We start from the raw sequence: 16,380 nt of genomic DNA, 5'->3' as shown, positions 1-16,380 counted from the left end.
TTGGAGATAAAAACGCCAAGTACTATTTAGAAGTATTACAGAGATGGGAACATCCTTGGAAGAAGTGTGTAAAGTTATAAGGTGGCTATATAAAAATAAAAATTTAGAAAAAATGTCTAGTATCTTGGTTAGGTAGGAAACTTTTCAGACCACATTCGTATATCATATCATAATTCATGTGCATTTTCAGTATATGTTCAGATTTAAATTAAATATAAACACAGGTATGTTAAAATAGCATATAATAGCAAGTATATAATTTGCCAGATTTATACTTTTAAGAGACAAATACCAAAGTGTTACACCGCTAACACAAAAATATATGTCAACTGTCGACGTTTCTTCTTCTCTTCAGCTAATCAGACATCAGAAAACTGTTCAACTGTTGGGAAGAATTGGCCAACTACAAACTTATTTTAGGGCATTTTTTCTATTTCTTTTCAGAAGAAAGGTTGCATGATACATTAAAAGTAAAAATATGACATGATTATAATTATGACGAAATACTGTGAAATAATCACACAACCTTTGGCTCTTTTAAATAACTACTAGGAAATACATTGATTTATTTTGGAAGCATAAATTGTTTTCATTGAGGTTACGGATGGCTTGATAAGCCATGTTGGAGGCAAAGTTGTTGGTATAGTGTGTTATTAAATAAAATGAACAAGTTTCTCAAAATTATCTAAAGGAAAAAATATCTAATGATTTTAATTCTTAGATATTTGTAAAACAGAAAGGGTTCAATTTGATAGGGCAGAAAAGCAGCTGTATTTTAATGAAATCAGCTCATAAAAGTCCCTATAAAATGTATTGGGTATTGTTTTCAACTTATCATAAATACACTTTAATGTCAGAAGTACAATTAATATAAAAAGTTTAACAAACAAAGAGATTTTGATTGATAAATAATTAATTCACCATGTTCTTTAATCAAAACGGATCCGAGTTTTTGATAGTTAACGCCTCTTCAAAAAAGATGGTCGACTTCAAGAGTGATGACATAAAATAAAAACGCTTTAAAGTAGGACAGATATATGAGGAGTGTCAACATAAAAACAATCTTGAACAAAAATCAAAAAAAGGACTAAATCCCAATATATTTTTTATTTCATATACAAGTATTTAAATTACTGGAGTGAAATAAGATACCCAAGAATTTTACCGACACTTTAGAATCTTTCTTTGATTTAAAAGACTTATATGGGATCCGATATGGCCCATTTTATTCTTAAAATCTATCAATTGTTCATTCCTTTATTTCAAAGATTATTTTTGTGGGCTTAAGTGCAATTTACGGCACATCCAAAGGATTAAAAGACTTATTTGTTGATAGAAATGGACTATTACTTGTCAAAGAAACAACCGTAATCCAGAAACAAGTTTCTGAAGAACAATTCTTGCTGGTTTATGTGTAAACTGGCCAAATATATCTTTTACATCATGACTATGAAGAGTATGGACTTATATGAAATGTAGTAAAAGAACCACGCTACCTTTGATCCCTTGTTTCCCCACTATATTTATGTCTAGTAGGTAAAAAAAAAAAACCGCATATTTCTAAACTATATTTCCGTTCAGACCGCGAATATTGACCAAAATAAAATCGTTTTCAAATATTGGATTGATTTTTTCGTCCACATTTAACATCGAATGACGTTATTGTGGGTCAATGTTCACCAGTTTGAAACACAACTGACGCCATCAATAATCCATCAAAGACATTTTAAATGAGATTCATCCATTTTCTTTGAGAACGAGCTTTTTTCAAGGACCAAATGAGTTTCCTTAATTAATAAAGATACCGGTCTCGACCGTTTCAGACCGAAATCCAACACTTTTATATTGAACATATTTTTTATACACATTGTATTCATGGATTTCTATCAGACTGGCCTTCTATAGGAAAGCCTCAAACTTATTACATTTGCAAATAAATAAATAAACACCTCACCTGAAGCAGTTCACCTTTATTTCTAAGCATATAAAAACCTATATTCAAACAACTAGAGTCATGTACTGAATACTACCTAATGAAACGTGGAAATGAATTTCGGAATCCATCCTTACAAACAAAATGGGTACACCACGTAGAATCCTATTCATATTATATTCTTTTGTATTAGAATCTGATATGTAACACCGGAAACATAGGAGCCAAAGGCTCCCGCTTTTGAGAAATTTTTATAATAATAGCAATAAATAAAGATTCATCTTGGTTAAATGTCAAAATGTTCGAAACTTTTTTTTTTTTTTTTTCAATTTGTCTTTTATATAAAAAAAATGTAATACCTTTTTTTCTACTGATATAAACTTAGCTCGGATTTTTGACATTTTATAATGTTTGTAGTCATAATTACTGTTTAAAATCCCATTGAGTTTTACTGCGATACTCACACCGTTGTTAACACAAAAAACCTCTATTTATTTTCTTGTCAGCTGATAATTCCCTCCTCCGACTTGATACGTCATGGTATGTTTCATAATTTATTCTTTTTGATAAATAAACAAAGTAATAAGTTATACTATAATTATGCTCCGTTTCCAGAAGGACAGGAATACAATTCCTTGTTGATCCTTCGTTGTATTTGTATTGACTATCTCATTATTTCTCTGAGGAAATTTTATGCTGTCATATAGAAATACAAAAGTATAGCTACACTTTTAATAAAATATTATTCAGCAATATTATGATGCAGTATCGAATAAAATACTTTCTAGAATTTTAATAATAATAAGACTTATGATTTTATGAGAGTACTTTACGTAAAAATAGAATTTGGTAAAGTTGACTGATTTAGCTGACTGCCAGATGATTTAGGGCATTTTTTATGTTTCTTTTTGGAGGAAGGGTTGCGTGACGCAATCAAGGTAAAGATGTGTAAATAATCCCTATTTCGCTTGGATTTCAAAAATGGACACAATACACTATGTATTAGAAGGTATTTGTTCGGCGGCCATGTTTGTTTATTTCTCTTTCATTTAAATACACATTAAGTAAGGACTATTTATTGTCATATATAATCTTTATTGCGATGGACTTGACAGTTGGAGGTACACATGTAAGTTGTTGTAAGAGAAATATGATTCATAAAAGGTGTCAAAATAAAGAGAGGAGAGAGGTTGTGTGAATCAAATAAACAAATAAGAAACTTAATTATATATGTATTATAATAGCTATAACAATATTTAACAGAATTTTATTTCAAATAATAATTAGACACGGGTTTTTTTTTTACATCCATTACTTGCCTATTAGGCTGTGTAGGTAAGAGGTTAAATACTATAAGTATTACGTAGGAAGGTAGTTAAAAAAAATATTCATTTGCGTTGTAATTCGATGAAGGAGGAGTTTTCCATCCTGTCTTCTCCTTGAAGATTCATCAAATACGATACTTTAATATTAATAATCATCTCATTAAACAATATTTATTATTATACTCCTTTAAAAAATATATAGCTGTTATCCAAGTCAATTCGAAAAGAATCAATAATACATATGTAGCTAATCGTTTATAGAATGTCACGATCAAAATGTAGTACAAATCTATATATTTATATATATCCGACCCGTCAACATAAAAACAAGTTTAAAATTTGTTTTCTGAAAATTGACTGTAGGTTACAGCTGTATTTTGATATGACTCCTTGGGTCTTAAAGTAGTCAAAAAACTGATCCTCACAATAAATAAAAAAGGGGAAATTGATATATTTTATTCCTAAAATGTGCCATATCAGGACCACTATGAGTCTCTTAAATCAAATAAAGGTTTTAAACTATAGTTCAAATTATTGAGTATCTTAAATAGTCCCAGAAATTTGAATGGTAAGCTTTTAATAGGCTCAAATGTGGCTATAAAATATTGGGATGTATCATGTACATATGAAGGTAAAAAATATGTTGGGATTTCCCCCCCCCCCTCTTGATTTATGTCCAAGATTGTTTGTACAATACATTTGTATTCCTCAACTATTAAAATATTTGTCTATTTCTATCAAAAATACTCATAATAATCCCTTTGGGTACTGGGTAAATAGCACTTAAAGTAAGGCACAGGAAAATATAAATATTTTTTAAGATAAGCGATATTGGGACTACGATAAGTTTTTTAAATCGAATAAAGGTTTTAAACTATAGCTAAAATTCTTGGTTATCTTAAATCATCCCAGAAATTTGAATAATAAACTTATAATTGACTCAAATAGGAAATCTATTTACGGATCCTTAAATGGATCAGCCTTATCTGTAGATAGGACTGATTGGTAGATGAACCACTATATATACATAGTGTAATTATGGGAAATTTTCTGCAGATGATAATATTCCTGCAGTCAATTTTTCTACTCATGGTTATTTTCTGCTGACACTATTTTGGAGATCAAATTTCCTAGAACAATATATATTATATCCGCTTATAGTTTCCCCATTTGTAGATGGGTGACATAAAATAGACCTCCTAATCTCTCAAATTACATCACAGGCACACGGGATTTGTGTAGAATAATCGTGGACCTAAAGAATGGTTAAAAGCCATCCATAACACTTTAAAGTACCCTCTATAGAATGGCATCCGCTTCAGGTGAACAGGTTGTGCAGTATAAACTTGGAACCTGAAGGCATATTAAAAAACAGTTTTTTCTCAGATGGGCGTAAACTATTGACGTGTCTTTAGAAACCTCAGTCGCATCTGAATATGAGACAAATTTGTAGATAAATCACTTCATATATGGTAACATTGCAGGCAATTTTCAACATATGTCAATATTCATGGAGGCATTTCTCTATCGGAGATCAGTCTTCCTAAAACCGTGAATTGTATGTTCCTTGATAGTTTTCCTATCTGCAGATGGGCAATATTAAAATAATCTTTTTAGTTTCTCAAATTGTAACCTAAATAAACTGGATTTGTGTATTAATAGTAGGACCTTCAGACAAATTAAAAACCTCCGCCACCACTTCAAATGATCACCTATATAATACCCGATGTTACAGGTCAATAGGGTGTACAGTCTAAGCTCGGAGGCATCAAGGAAGATTAAAAACAACTTCCAGCCCCTTCAAGAACCATAAAGGGATTCGCCAAATTTCTCAAAACTTTTTTACAATACAACTTCTACGGCCAATATTTATGCTCAATAGGTTCTCTGCGGATGGGAAAACTATCTACAGATCTGAAGATGGGTCATTCCCATCCGTAGATGCCACAAATTGGTAGATGAATCACTATACAAATAATAAATAGTTCTTGGCCATTTTGTACAGAGCTAATTTTCCACCAATGGTTAATTTCTAATGATACTATTTCGAAGATCAATCTTCCTAGAACTGTATATTGTATATCCGTTTATATTTTTTCTATCTGCAGATAGTTGACATAAAATAAAACTCTTCTAATTTTTCAAATTATACACCAGATATACTAAATTTGTCTATCATAACCATGGGTCATTCAGACAGGTTAAAAACCACACCCTGCACTTCAAAAAATCACCTATATAATATCAAAGAAGAATTTCGAAACGGGTCAATAGTCGATCCCTTTTGGTCTGGGGAGGTACTCCAAGTAAAGAGATACGCTTCCTTTGGTTATTATTCCGGAAGGCCTCCGTATGAAGACGGATGACTACATTTATATGTTTTGGATCTTGTGGCCATTCATTGGTACAAAGCCAATTAATCTAAAACGATTCAGGTGAGGTAACCTTTCAGCAGTATAAAGCTACAATACATAACACCGTTCAATGTCAAGAGTGGCTTAAAGCAAATATTCATTTTTGGGACAAATATGAATGTGGCCCCGTTCAAGTCCAGATCAAAACCCCCTCGACTACTTTTTGTGGGGTTATCTCGAGTCGAAGGTAAAAACTCGTCAATATTTAAATTTGGAAGATCTCCGTACCTCAATTCAGATTGAATGTGCGAAACTTACCAAATCTATGGTGCATGCAGAATGTGAAGCATTTTAATCACGTCTAAAGGAAGTAATCAATCAAAGAGGCAGTTACATTGAATAATTTATAAAATATAGAATAAAATTTAATAAATTTTCTAAAATATTTGGTTACTGTGTTTTTCTCTACGATCAATCTATCACTCAATATACACAATTTAAAAAGGTTTAAAACTTATGGTCACGCCTGTATGCAAAAATAACATGCAATTGCGGTAAATTTTCTAATGATGGCAATTTTTTTATTACAATATTTCGGAGGTCAACCTTCCTAGAAACGTATATTGTACATGGTATAATGTATATTTATACTCCCGCCAATAGAAGTATATATATGTATGAGTATATAGGATCACTAATTAAGAAATTTTAAGTAATTATATTACTAACAATTAATATCCTTATTACTTGATAAAGTCCTTAATTATTATTAGTATTCCATAAAACTCTCTTTTCGAAATACATATTTAATTATTTAACAATCAATCTCTAGGTCATATTTTGTTTTAACTCCTCAACAACAGCTGTTAAAAATGTAAATATATTATTCCTTTCCTCACATTCTACTCTAAATATCAAGTGTTTTTATAAATTGTTTTGCCTATAAATATCTTCCAAAAAGATGATGAGGATGATAGGATATTGGCACACTTGCAATATTTACGTTTTACATGTAGCTAAAGACTTTAATCACGTAAATGAAAAGGCTTGAATAAATAAGTGTTTATTGGTCTTACATTATTTTCTAGACAAGTTTGGACAATTATTCCGATTCAGACCGCAATTTCAGACCATGGATCGAAATTTAATCGTATTTAAATCCAAGACCGATTTATTTTTTGCCCCGATTTATAAACCAATTTTTTATTCTAAACTAATTATTGAGTTTTTGAAGGTATACATATTAAAAAATATATATATTTTTAGATTAATAATAGTATGAATAACTGTTGAGACTCGGCCCATGAGCGAAATAAATTTTGGGTTGGATCCAAATTACTGGTGCATCGAAATTGGTATCAGAATCAGGACAATAATCCCAATTCCATAAATGCCAATGCTTACTTATATATGTATATATATATATATAAAAGGTAGTGAGGGTCATAAGTTTAAGACGAGGGGTTTCTACCTGTTGGGGCCTCAGTTAAAATTATGTTTTCTTTCATTTTTAATTTAGAATAAAATAAGGGGGCGTCTGCACGGGCTGGAATGGAGAGGCTGACCCCCTTGAAATATAAGAATTTTTGTTTTTTTCCGGAAATTTTTCTCAAAAAATTCAATATTTGAATTTTTTAATAAAAAAATTAATTTTTTGTGAATAGCTGCAGATTTTTGAAATTTTCTTCAACAAATTTTGAAATTTAACTTTTGAATTTTTTGTCCAAAAACTTAAATTTTTCACTAATTTTTTGCAAAAAATTTAGTTTTTTTGTGAATAACTATGGATTTTGAATATTTTTTAAAAGGCTGTGCATTCTTGAAATTTATTTCAAAAAAAAAATAATTTTTGAATTCTTTTAAATTTTTAATTCGCCAAAACAAGGCCTCCCTAAAATATAATCCTTCAAACGCTCATGAATAAGTGCAATAATAATAGACTTACATAAAAAAAATTCAGGTCTATCCATTGAAAATAAGAGTCTTCCTATAGTGGGGGTGATGTATATGAGCCAACCAAAAATTTATTGACTCCAGAGAGCGGAGAGGAACTAACTATTTTATACAATTTTAATTTCAAATTATTTACAACTAATTATAATCATAATTATGATTGTTATATTTATGTCTGTGGCTTGTCGATCCCTAATTAATATAAAGTTAAACATTAAAACAAGTACATCGTTTTTTAAACATTATATTAATAAGAAATCAACATCGAATCGTTCATAAAGATGGTATCGGAATTGGCTCATTTTCAAATCATGAACCAATCAACAGTTCATCTCTAGAATCAGTTTTTATTTAGAACTGTATTGAACGAACTTTTTTGAAGGAACAAATTAGTTCGCTCGACAAAAAGTCATAATAATCTTTGACCAGTCTAGGATTTTCGGGCCGATTAGTTTCGCAATTTTATATCCTAATTTTATACATTATAAGAAAAAGTTCAGTTTAATAAATATCAAAACTATCATCCTACGAACAAAGTCATAGTATAGCATGATGTGATATATGAAACAATATATCCAACCTAATTTAAAACAAAAATTAAGAGACACAATTAAAATCAGTTTACCACAAAAAGAATGATTTGAAGAAGAAAAAAAATGTTAAATAATGTTATCTTTTTTTCAGGAAGTGGTTACAAATACTATTATACGAAATATAGAAATACTAATTATTTATAAATTTTGTTAATACGTATTTAGTCATATTTTAAAGGCTCGTGCAATAAGTTATGGACTTGGTATAAACATATTTTCCTAATTTTGTACAGTATAGAAAGCTATTAGTTATGAAAAGAAGCCTTGTAAGATTTTACTCTCTTAAATCACTATTTTTTTAATGCAGAAGGGGAAACGGTGCCTCCTTCAAAATATTGGAAAAGGTTACTCATTTAGATTAAGAAAAAATGTTTTGTATCTTTGTAAGGTCGGAAACTTTCAAATCATCCTCTTAGAACACATGAGCATAATTTTTAGTTTAAGTTTCTGGGTTTTTTAAAACATAAGAGCAAATATAAAAAGCCAAGAATACAGAATTTTAAACTTTGGCACATGGTGTAATGGTTTTTGAAAAAAACTTCAAAAATCCCTAACTATGATCAAAAAAGAAAAAACAAAATCTAAATAAACATCATAAATCTATAGATGATCCCAAAAATCAAATATTAATTTTTTTGTAAAAAAATCCAGTTATTCTGAAAAAATTTAATTTTTTGGAGAAAAATTTAAAAATTACTTTCAATTGAAAGAAAATTAATTTTTTTGGGAAAAATAGATTTCATATATCATATTTTTGAAAGAAAAATTCGAATGCTATAATTTTTAGCAAGAATATTTCAAAAACCCAAATCTATTCTCAAAAGTTTAATTTTCTGGCTATAAATTTCAAAATTCACAGCTGTTCTCAAAAAAAAAAAAAAAAAAAATCTATAGCTATTCTCACAATATTAAATTTTTGTAGAAAAATTTCAAAAATCCATTGCTATTCAAAGAAAATTAGACTTTTTGGAAAAAAATTTGAAAAATTAAATTACAATAAATTTCTAAATTTTCGAAAAAAAATTCTAATTTTTCCTTTTCTAGTAAAATTCATAAATTCCTTTATTTTGGGAGGGCTACATCCTCTCCAGGCAATCCCCTGCGGACGCCCCTGTAAATAAAATTTATTTTCCATTACATGAATACATTAATAATACTTAACTTATTAAATACACTTTAATCCTCTTCATGAATTGAAAAACTTTTTTTCTGCTTTATTGAATAGGTTTTTTTCATTCATTCATTCATTTACAGAGAGGCAAATTAATTTTAATATTATTTATTAATATGCAAATAGTTGTCTCATCAATCATCATGCATGAAAAGCTCATCAAATTGTAGTCAGTTAATTAATATATACTTATCAATCGTATTTGTACTTAATTTTGGCGAATTTTAGTGATGTAAAAAAGCAAGGTTTTACCAATCCCAAACTTCCAAATAGGTAAGATTGTTCATTCCAAAGCTTTAAAGACCCAATCCAATACAGGGGCGCTACAAGGGTTGGGATGGAGGGGCTGAAACCCCACCTTAAAATATCCAAACTTCTTAATAAAATAATTCTTCATTTTTTTTTCCAAGAATTTTAATTTTCTATGAATAGCTATGGATTTTTGAAATATTTTTTACAAAAAAGTTAATTTTTTAGGAACAGCTGTGAATTTTGGGAAAAACTTTTCCAAGAAGTATAATTTTAAACTATTTAAAAACAATTTCCAAAATAAAAAATAGTTTACATTTAAATTTTAAAAGTATTATTTAAACAACTGTGGATTTTTGATTTTTTTTTTCAAAAATTTAATTTTCTTTTAATAGCTATGGATTTTGATAGTATTTTTTTTTTTTTTTTAATTTAACAATGGAAATTTTTTTATAGATAGATTATCCATACTTTGATTTAGTAAATAGCAATGTAGTCGTATTAATCAGTTTTTGCAGGCGTGTGCATATAAAATTGAACGTGTATACGAGTCCACGGTATGTAGTGCACCCTGATGTACATATACTAATTTTACATCCAAGAAAGAACAATCTAATATTAAATAATGAAATATCACAGGTGTTTTGAATGTAGCATCAAATATGTAGGTCTGTTTCTGTTTGATATTGTTGTTCCTCTCTCAGGAACTCATCATTCTTATGTATTCAGTTAAGATCGGAATAAAATATCAACGCTCTTATGTAAAACTGAATAAGCTCTCGCAGGCGTTTTGTATTTAACATAGCGGGAGCACTGGCTTTTTTGTTATTGAGCACTTTTTGTTTCTTAATCATCCGAAGAATCTCTTTTAGAAGTAACGGCAGCCTTGCAGTCCTTGTTTAGCTTTGCTATAAGTACTCCTGCTGCCTGTTTTTAATCATAGACTGCATCGTTCATTTTGATTCAGCAGTATCCCACTAGAGACTCATTAGTATTCTAATCGTATAATTTTGTTTCTCAAACTCTTATTATCTTTTTTTTCATTCTGGAGGAGAGAACACATATGAATTGATATAAGTACTGAGTCTTTATGTGTGGGTATGCTCATGAAAAACAAAGAGTCACACTGAGGATTTCTTGAAGAGTTATTTCTAGAAAAGGTCTATATTTTGAAGTTTCAAATCCCAGTTTTTCAACTTATTCGACACTCTCAAGCATAAGCTCCTTTATAATCTAGTAGGCCTAGTGCTTACATAACTAAATGTCATACACTGTTAATTAATGATTAGTATTTTAAGTTTATTATATTAAAAAAACTGGTAAATGATTTGAAGAATTTATACATTTATATGCAGAAGGAAGAGCAATTAAGTTTTTTTCCAATTTTTTATTTTCTTTTCAAAGGATTGAATTTCTTCAGTATCTTAAGTCGTCCCACAAATTTGAATACAAGGACTTTAATTGATTCAAATATCTCTGTGAAATATTGAGCTGGATATACAAGTATAACGGTCCTGTCAAAAGAATTTAGACTCTTTGGGGACAAATACTAAACCATTTCATTTTAAAGACATTTTTTCTGCATTCTATTGGAAAAAAAAGTCCCTTAATATTTTATTTTCTATATAATTATATAATATGGCCGCCCCCCCAGCTTCCAATACGGCGCAGGAAGCTATGGTATACCCTAATGAAGTGGTCCTTGGACATTTCGGTCCAAACCTGATTGACGGAGGTCTTAAGGTCCTCAATATTTGGATGGCACAATTTACAGGACGGACTCTCGATGTCCCACCATATGGAGTAATCAAGAGGATTGATATTTGGGTTGTGTGGCAGCCATTAGCTCTTGTCTTAGAATTTCATGTTGTTTCTGCAGGGTTCACAGCGATTTTTTAGGTGGGCCTCCGTGAGAAAAGGCCACTGACGAGCTCGTAGAGAGGTCCCAACCTCATTAGTGATGCCCCTGAACACTGTAGAGCGGCTGAAAGACTTGTCGTTGGAAAAATCACAAACACCTTAGCTTGAAAAGCTTAATTGACCTGATTTGAGTTCAATTTTTTTGGCCTACCACTCTTGGGCTCTTGGCTATATCGTAGCCATCATTCAGATGCTTTTTTGACTCGAAAAACAGTAGCCGGGATGCTCTAGTAGCAGTGATGATATCAGAGAAGGGTAGTCCGGCGCAGAAGTGAAACTACCTCAATCATCATCCACTCATTATCCATGGTCGTTGATTTGATAAAATAAATGTTTTATATAGATTTAACTTGAAATGCCGTATCAGGGCCAATATAAGTATTGTAAACCTAATAAAGCTGCTAAACTAATGTAACTAAACTCCTGCGATATATTTGAATAAAATACATATAATTACCGCAGATATGTCTGTGAAATATTGGATGTTTGGATTTATAAAGTAAAATAAAAATTGGGGTTTTCACTTTTTTTATTTTATTAATGTTCAAGATTTTTTTGATGTTGACGCGCCAAATAAGTAACTAAATTTTCAGAAAAAGGGAATCATTCAAATGAAGGAGTCTTAAATATCAATCCGAAAAGGTTCTCATACAAATAAATATAAATATTTAAGAAATGACTATTGTATTTTATGTTTCTTAATAGAGTCATGATAAAAGTTCCTTTTTGGCAGTGACTTATGGGATCATTAGGAACTTACATATACAAAAATTATGCACTTTTAGTTATCCAAATACTCTAGAGTAATAAGTTTATAGTGAACTATTTAGAATGGGATACTTAAATTCATAGATATTCTAAGAAACATAAGGAATTCATTGGCAATTACGTCTTATTAAATTACAACTTGTGGGTCGGCTCGGAATCGAAGTTAAATGACTCGAGGACTTGAGTCGAAAAATAGAAAAAATGTCCCGTCAACATTGTCGAACTCACTTGCAACTTCAAGTCGCGTAGCAATTCATACTGTGACTTCAGGCTCGATTTGGAATCAAAGTTAAACGACACAAAACTCGTTTTAAGGTCGAGAACATATGTAGCTTGACTCGAACATTCAAAAAATGTCATTGTGAATAGTACAGAGCTGAAGTATCATTACACTGCGATTTCAGGCTCAATTTGGAATCAAATTTAGAGGACTCAAGTTCATAGGCTCATGGCTTAACTCGAACATGTAAAAAACGACGCGTAAGCAATACAGAGTTTGAGTTGAACATTTGAAAGGAAATGTTTTCATAAAGAATGCAGAAATAGAGATTCTTACTCGGATATTGTACTCAAATAGCAATTAAGTATTAGTACGCTCTGATTTTAGACTCAATTCCGAATCAAATTTACAAGACTCGAGTTCATAGCCTTGACTCGAATATGTAAAAAATGTCCCATGAACAATGCAGAGCTCGATATTCTTACTTATAACTCGGAATCGAATACAATAAAGTATCATTACACTGTGATTTCAGGTTTGATTCCGAATCAAAGTTAAAAGATTCGTTTTAAACTCGAATTCATAAGCTCGAGGCTTGACTCTAAGGAGTAAAAAAATGTCTCATGAACAGGCAGAGAAGAGAACTGGTGCTCTGATTCGAATGACATTTTTTGTTCAACTATTACTAAATATGTCTGGGGACTCTTACATGCAATTCCAACTTAAGCCTTACTTAATTTATATAAACTTCGACTACAGATTTCCCACGAAATCGAAATTAAATTACTCGTGACTCGATTTTCACTCGAGTTCATAGCCTCAGATTCCTATAAAGGAACTAATGAAGATATATGGATCCTAATACGTACGATTGTGGTCTGAAAAGTTTCCAAACTCGACGTGAAAATGGGCGTACTCGTAAACTAAAGCTATTCACATCTATTAGGCATCTTTTGACAGTAACTCACCAAAGTTTCAGGCATTTTTGAGGCGTAGTTGTTATATATCAGTCGTTCGAGTGAGTTGAGGATCGTGTTTGTGTGAAAATGGACACAATCGATGTTCGAGCTATCATTAAATATTTGTTTTTGAAAGTGTAACTTTTAAATAGATTCAAGTAGTAGCAGAGATATAAAGGCTTGTTATGTTCAAATTTGAGGCGTCAAAGTCAATCTAACTCGGAGTAATTGAGACAAAAACAAATAGTGTCTCGTGAACAATTATTTTGCAATAAAAAAATGTCGGTTTACAGAGATGGGAGGGGGCTAAAAGAAGTGTGTAGATTTACAAGAAGTTATTTATTGAGATATAAAAATTCAGAAAAAAATGTTAAGTATATTTGTTCGATTGGAAACTTTTCAGACCACCCTGGGTTTTAACATATTTTAGTAAATGTAATTTTTGATAAATGTAATGTACATTATTAGTGTCCAAAATGTTTATAATGGAGATATTTTGCAATAATCCTCCATTTTTTTTTTTTTTTTTTTTTTTTTTTTTTTTTTTTGCATAAAACAATGCGAATATTCCTCATAAATGATAAAATAAAACACGCTCTTACCTCGTATAAGCAAAGTCCATCAAAATAAGACACACGAAAACGATAAGCATATACATTGGGAATATGGACTCGTGATCAAAGTTATCAACAGGAGTTGTGGTTGAATTGATCTTCTATACATACATATAATGAGAAGAAGGAAAATAGAATTGATATGGTGTATAGGTGTACAGGTCGTGTCAGTCCTTATTTATTAGTCTCAGTCCAATCTTAGGACCGGTCCTTACGACTGTCAGTCTTAAGGACTGTCAGTACTAGAACTGATTGAAAAAAAAAGAGGAAATGATGTGTATTGACATCATCAAGGACCAAACTATATCACTTTTAGGACTGATATCCCGGACTGAACTCGACCGGACTGAAACTGAAGTCCTAAATAAAGACTGTCACAACACTATGTATACATAAACGTGAAGGATTATGCCTTAAAGCAACTCACATCATCATCATCGGAGGAAGAAGAATGAGAAGAGACGAATAAGCTCGGGATTGAGGTGATGAGATACAAAATCTCCACAAGGATAAGAGCAATGACAGAATAAATATATGCAAAGTCCCACCAGGGCTTTAAAGCCGAGACTGCCTTTGACTCACTTAGTAACATTATTAATAATAGTCTTATTAATACAACCAATATGTATATTATTTGTGAGCACGACAACGACTTAGGGAATCCTTTTCCACATCCAAGTGGCCTCTGTAGTAAGTCTTCCAACTCTCATTCCTTTCCTCTGTTGTGTGGAATGTCAAAGCACGTTGATGTTGAGTTAATTCCATACAAAAAACTTTCTGGAAAAATTTAAACGCCCTACAAAAATCAATAAACTCCCTCGTATTTAATTACAATTAGTAAGAGATTCACAGCTTTTAAAATGAGAACACATCTCGACTCCTAATAATGAGTGATAGACACTGTTCTAATTAAGAATAGGTGTACTAATGGAGAGAGAGGCAGGCACAAGGAGCACAAACATAATAATATGATATACACATAAGCACTGCTTCTTTTTATCAACTGACGGCTTAGAAGTAGATTGGAGGATTTTAACTATGTAAAAAAGTACATATATATATAATATTGTACGTGGCGTATATCAAATATAACGTAAGGAGGGCGCTGACTGATAAGTACGTGTGAGCTCCTAATGATTAATACAAAGGTAACTAATAATATGTTAAGTCCTTCTTTCAAGTTATTAAATTGAGGAGGGCCCTGTAGAGAAACAAGTAGAAAGGCCCTTAAAGAGTTCATTAAGAGTGACAGAGTCAAAAATGTAAACAGATAAATATGAGATCCATTCTGTTTGTGATTATCCCTACGCAGTCCAATATAAAGTCTTTAAAAAACGTAATGACATCTCTCAAATCATTACCTTGAATGTGTCGCGCAACCTTTCCTCTAAAAAGAAATTTGAGAAAGGCACAAAATCCGTTGATGGTTAGTCACTTTTTTCTAATTATGAAATTATCATTCAATTAATATTAGGACTTGTTCTCAGGAACTTAACAAGAGCTCATTCTAAATCCACCAATCAATGTTCAGAACAGGGAAATGCAGAAATATTGACGGTTGAAAATAAAATGCATTGTACATTTTTGTGTTACCGAGGTAACGCTGTGATTTAACTCTTTAAACGAATGGGGCCTGAACGTTATCTACTTATATTCGTTTATAAACAAAGCGACAGAGAGTGGCGCCATCTTGTGGCAAAATAATACAACTCCCTAAATGATAATATTATTGACTAAAAATTACAAACGCATATTAGTCGCAGAGAAAGTTCTGTGAAAATTCTACTGGGGATGTGCCATTTTTTTAAAGCTAAGGCTTGTAACACCACCTAGCGGACGATATATATTACTTTAGTTTGCTCCGGTCATTATATTTATTGTATTATGCTACATTTCCTCCGAAAAAAAACTTGAAAAAAGACCCAAAATCATTTGGTAGTTGGCTCATTTTTCCTGACTCTTGAATTATTATTCAATAATCCTTAACAAAAGCTCATTCTTATTCAACCAATCAATGTTCATAATACTGATTATGAGGGGGAAATGTAGAAATATTCACAACTAAAAAGTAAATACACTGTGTATTTTTGTATTATTAAGATAATCCCATGTTTTAAGTCTTTAAACGAATGACGCATCTCACATTGTTACCTTTTGTGTTTCACGAAACCTTTCATATGAAGAAAAAGAAACCGGCAACAGGCCAAAATTAGTTAATAGTTGACTCAGTCTTCCCAGCTATATACTTATTGTTGAATAATTGCGGAGAATAATTCACAGTGCCTTAAAAAGAGATAATTTTTATTCAACCAATGAATGTT

At 31.0% G+C, this 16,380-nt stretch overlaps 1 protein-coding gene across 1 annotated transcript in view; it reads right to left on the bottom strand.

Annotated features, from left to right (window-relative positions):
- LOC121125948 (uncharacterized) overlaps positions 1 to 15,090 on the bottom strand; it is a 72,082-nt gene extending 56,992 nt beyond the window's left edge. The window contains exons 1-2 of the mRNA XM_040721218.2: positions 14,487 to 15,090; positions 14,048 to 14,160 (exon numbers count right to left, since the gene is read on the bottom strand). Of these exons, the coding sequence (XP_040577152.1) occupies positions 14,048 to 14,160; positions 14,487 to 14,651 (278 nt within the window). The 5' untranslated portion in view covers positions 14,652 to 15,090. The remainder of the gene's footprint in view (positions 1 to 14,047; positions 14,161 to 14,486) is intronic.
- Between the last annotated feature and the right edge of the window lie 1,290 nt (positions 15,091 to 16,380).

The sequence above is a fragment of the Lepeophtheirus salmonis genome, chromosome 11 (genome assembly GCF_016086655.4).
Source record: "Lepeophtheirus salmonis chromosome 11, UVic_Lsal_1.4, whole genome shotgun sequence".
Lineage (NCBI taxonomy): Eukaryota > Metazoa > Arthropoda > Copepoda > Siphonostomatoida > Caligidae > Lepeophtheirus > Lepeophtheirus salmonis.
Note: the sequence above shows the minus strand (reverse complement) of the source record. Positions and strands in the feature narration are given on the sequence as shown.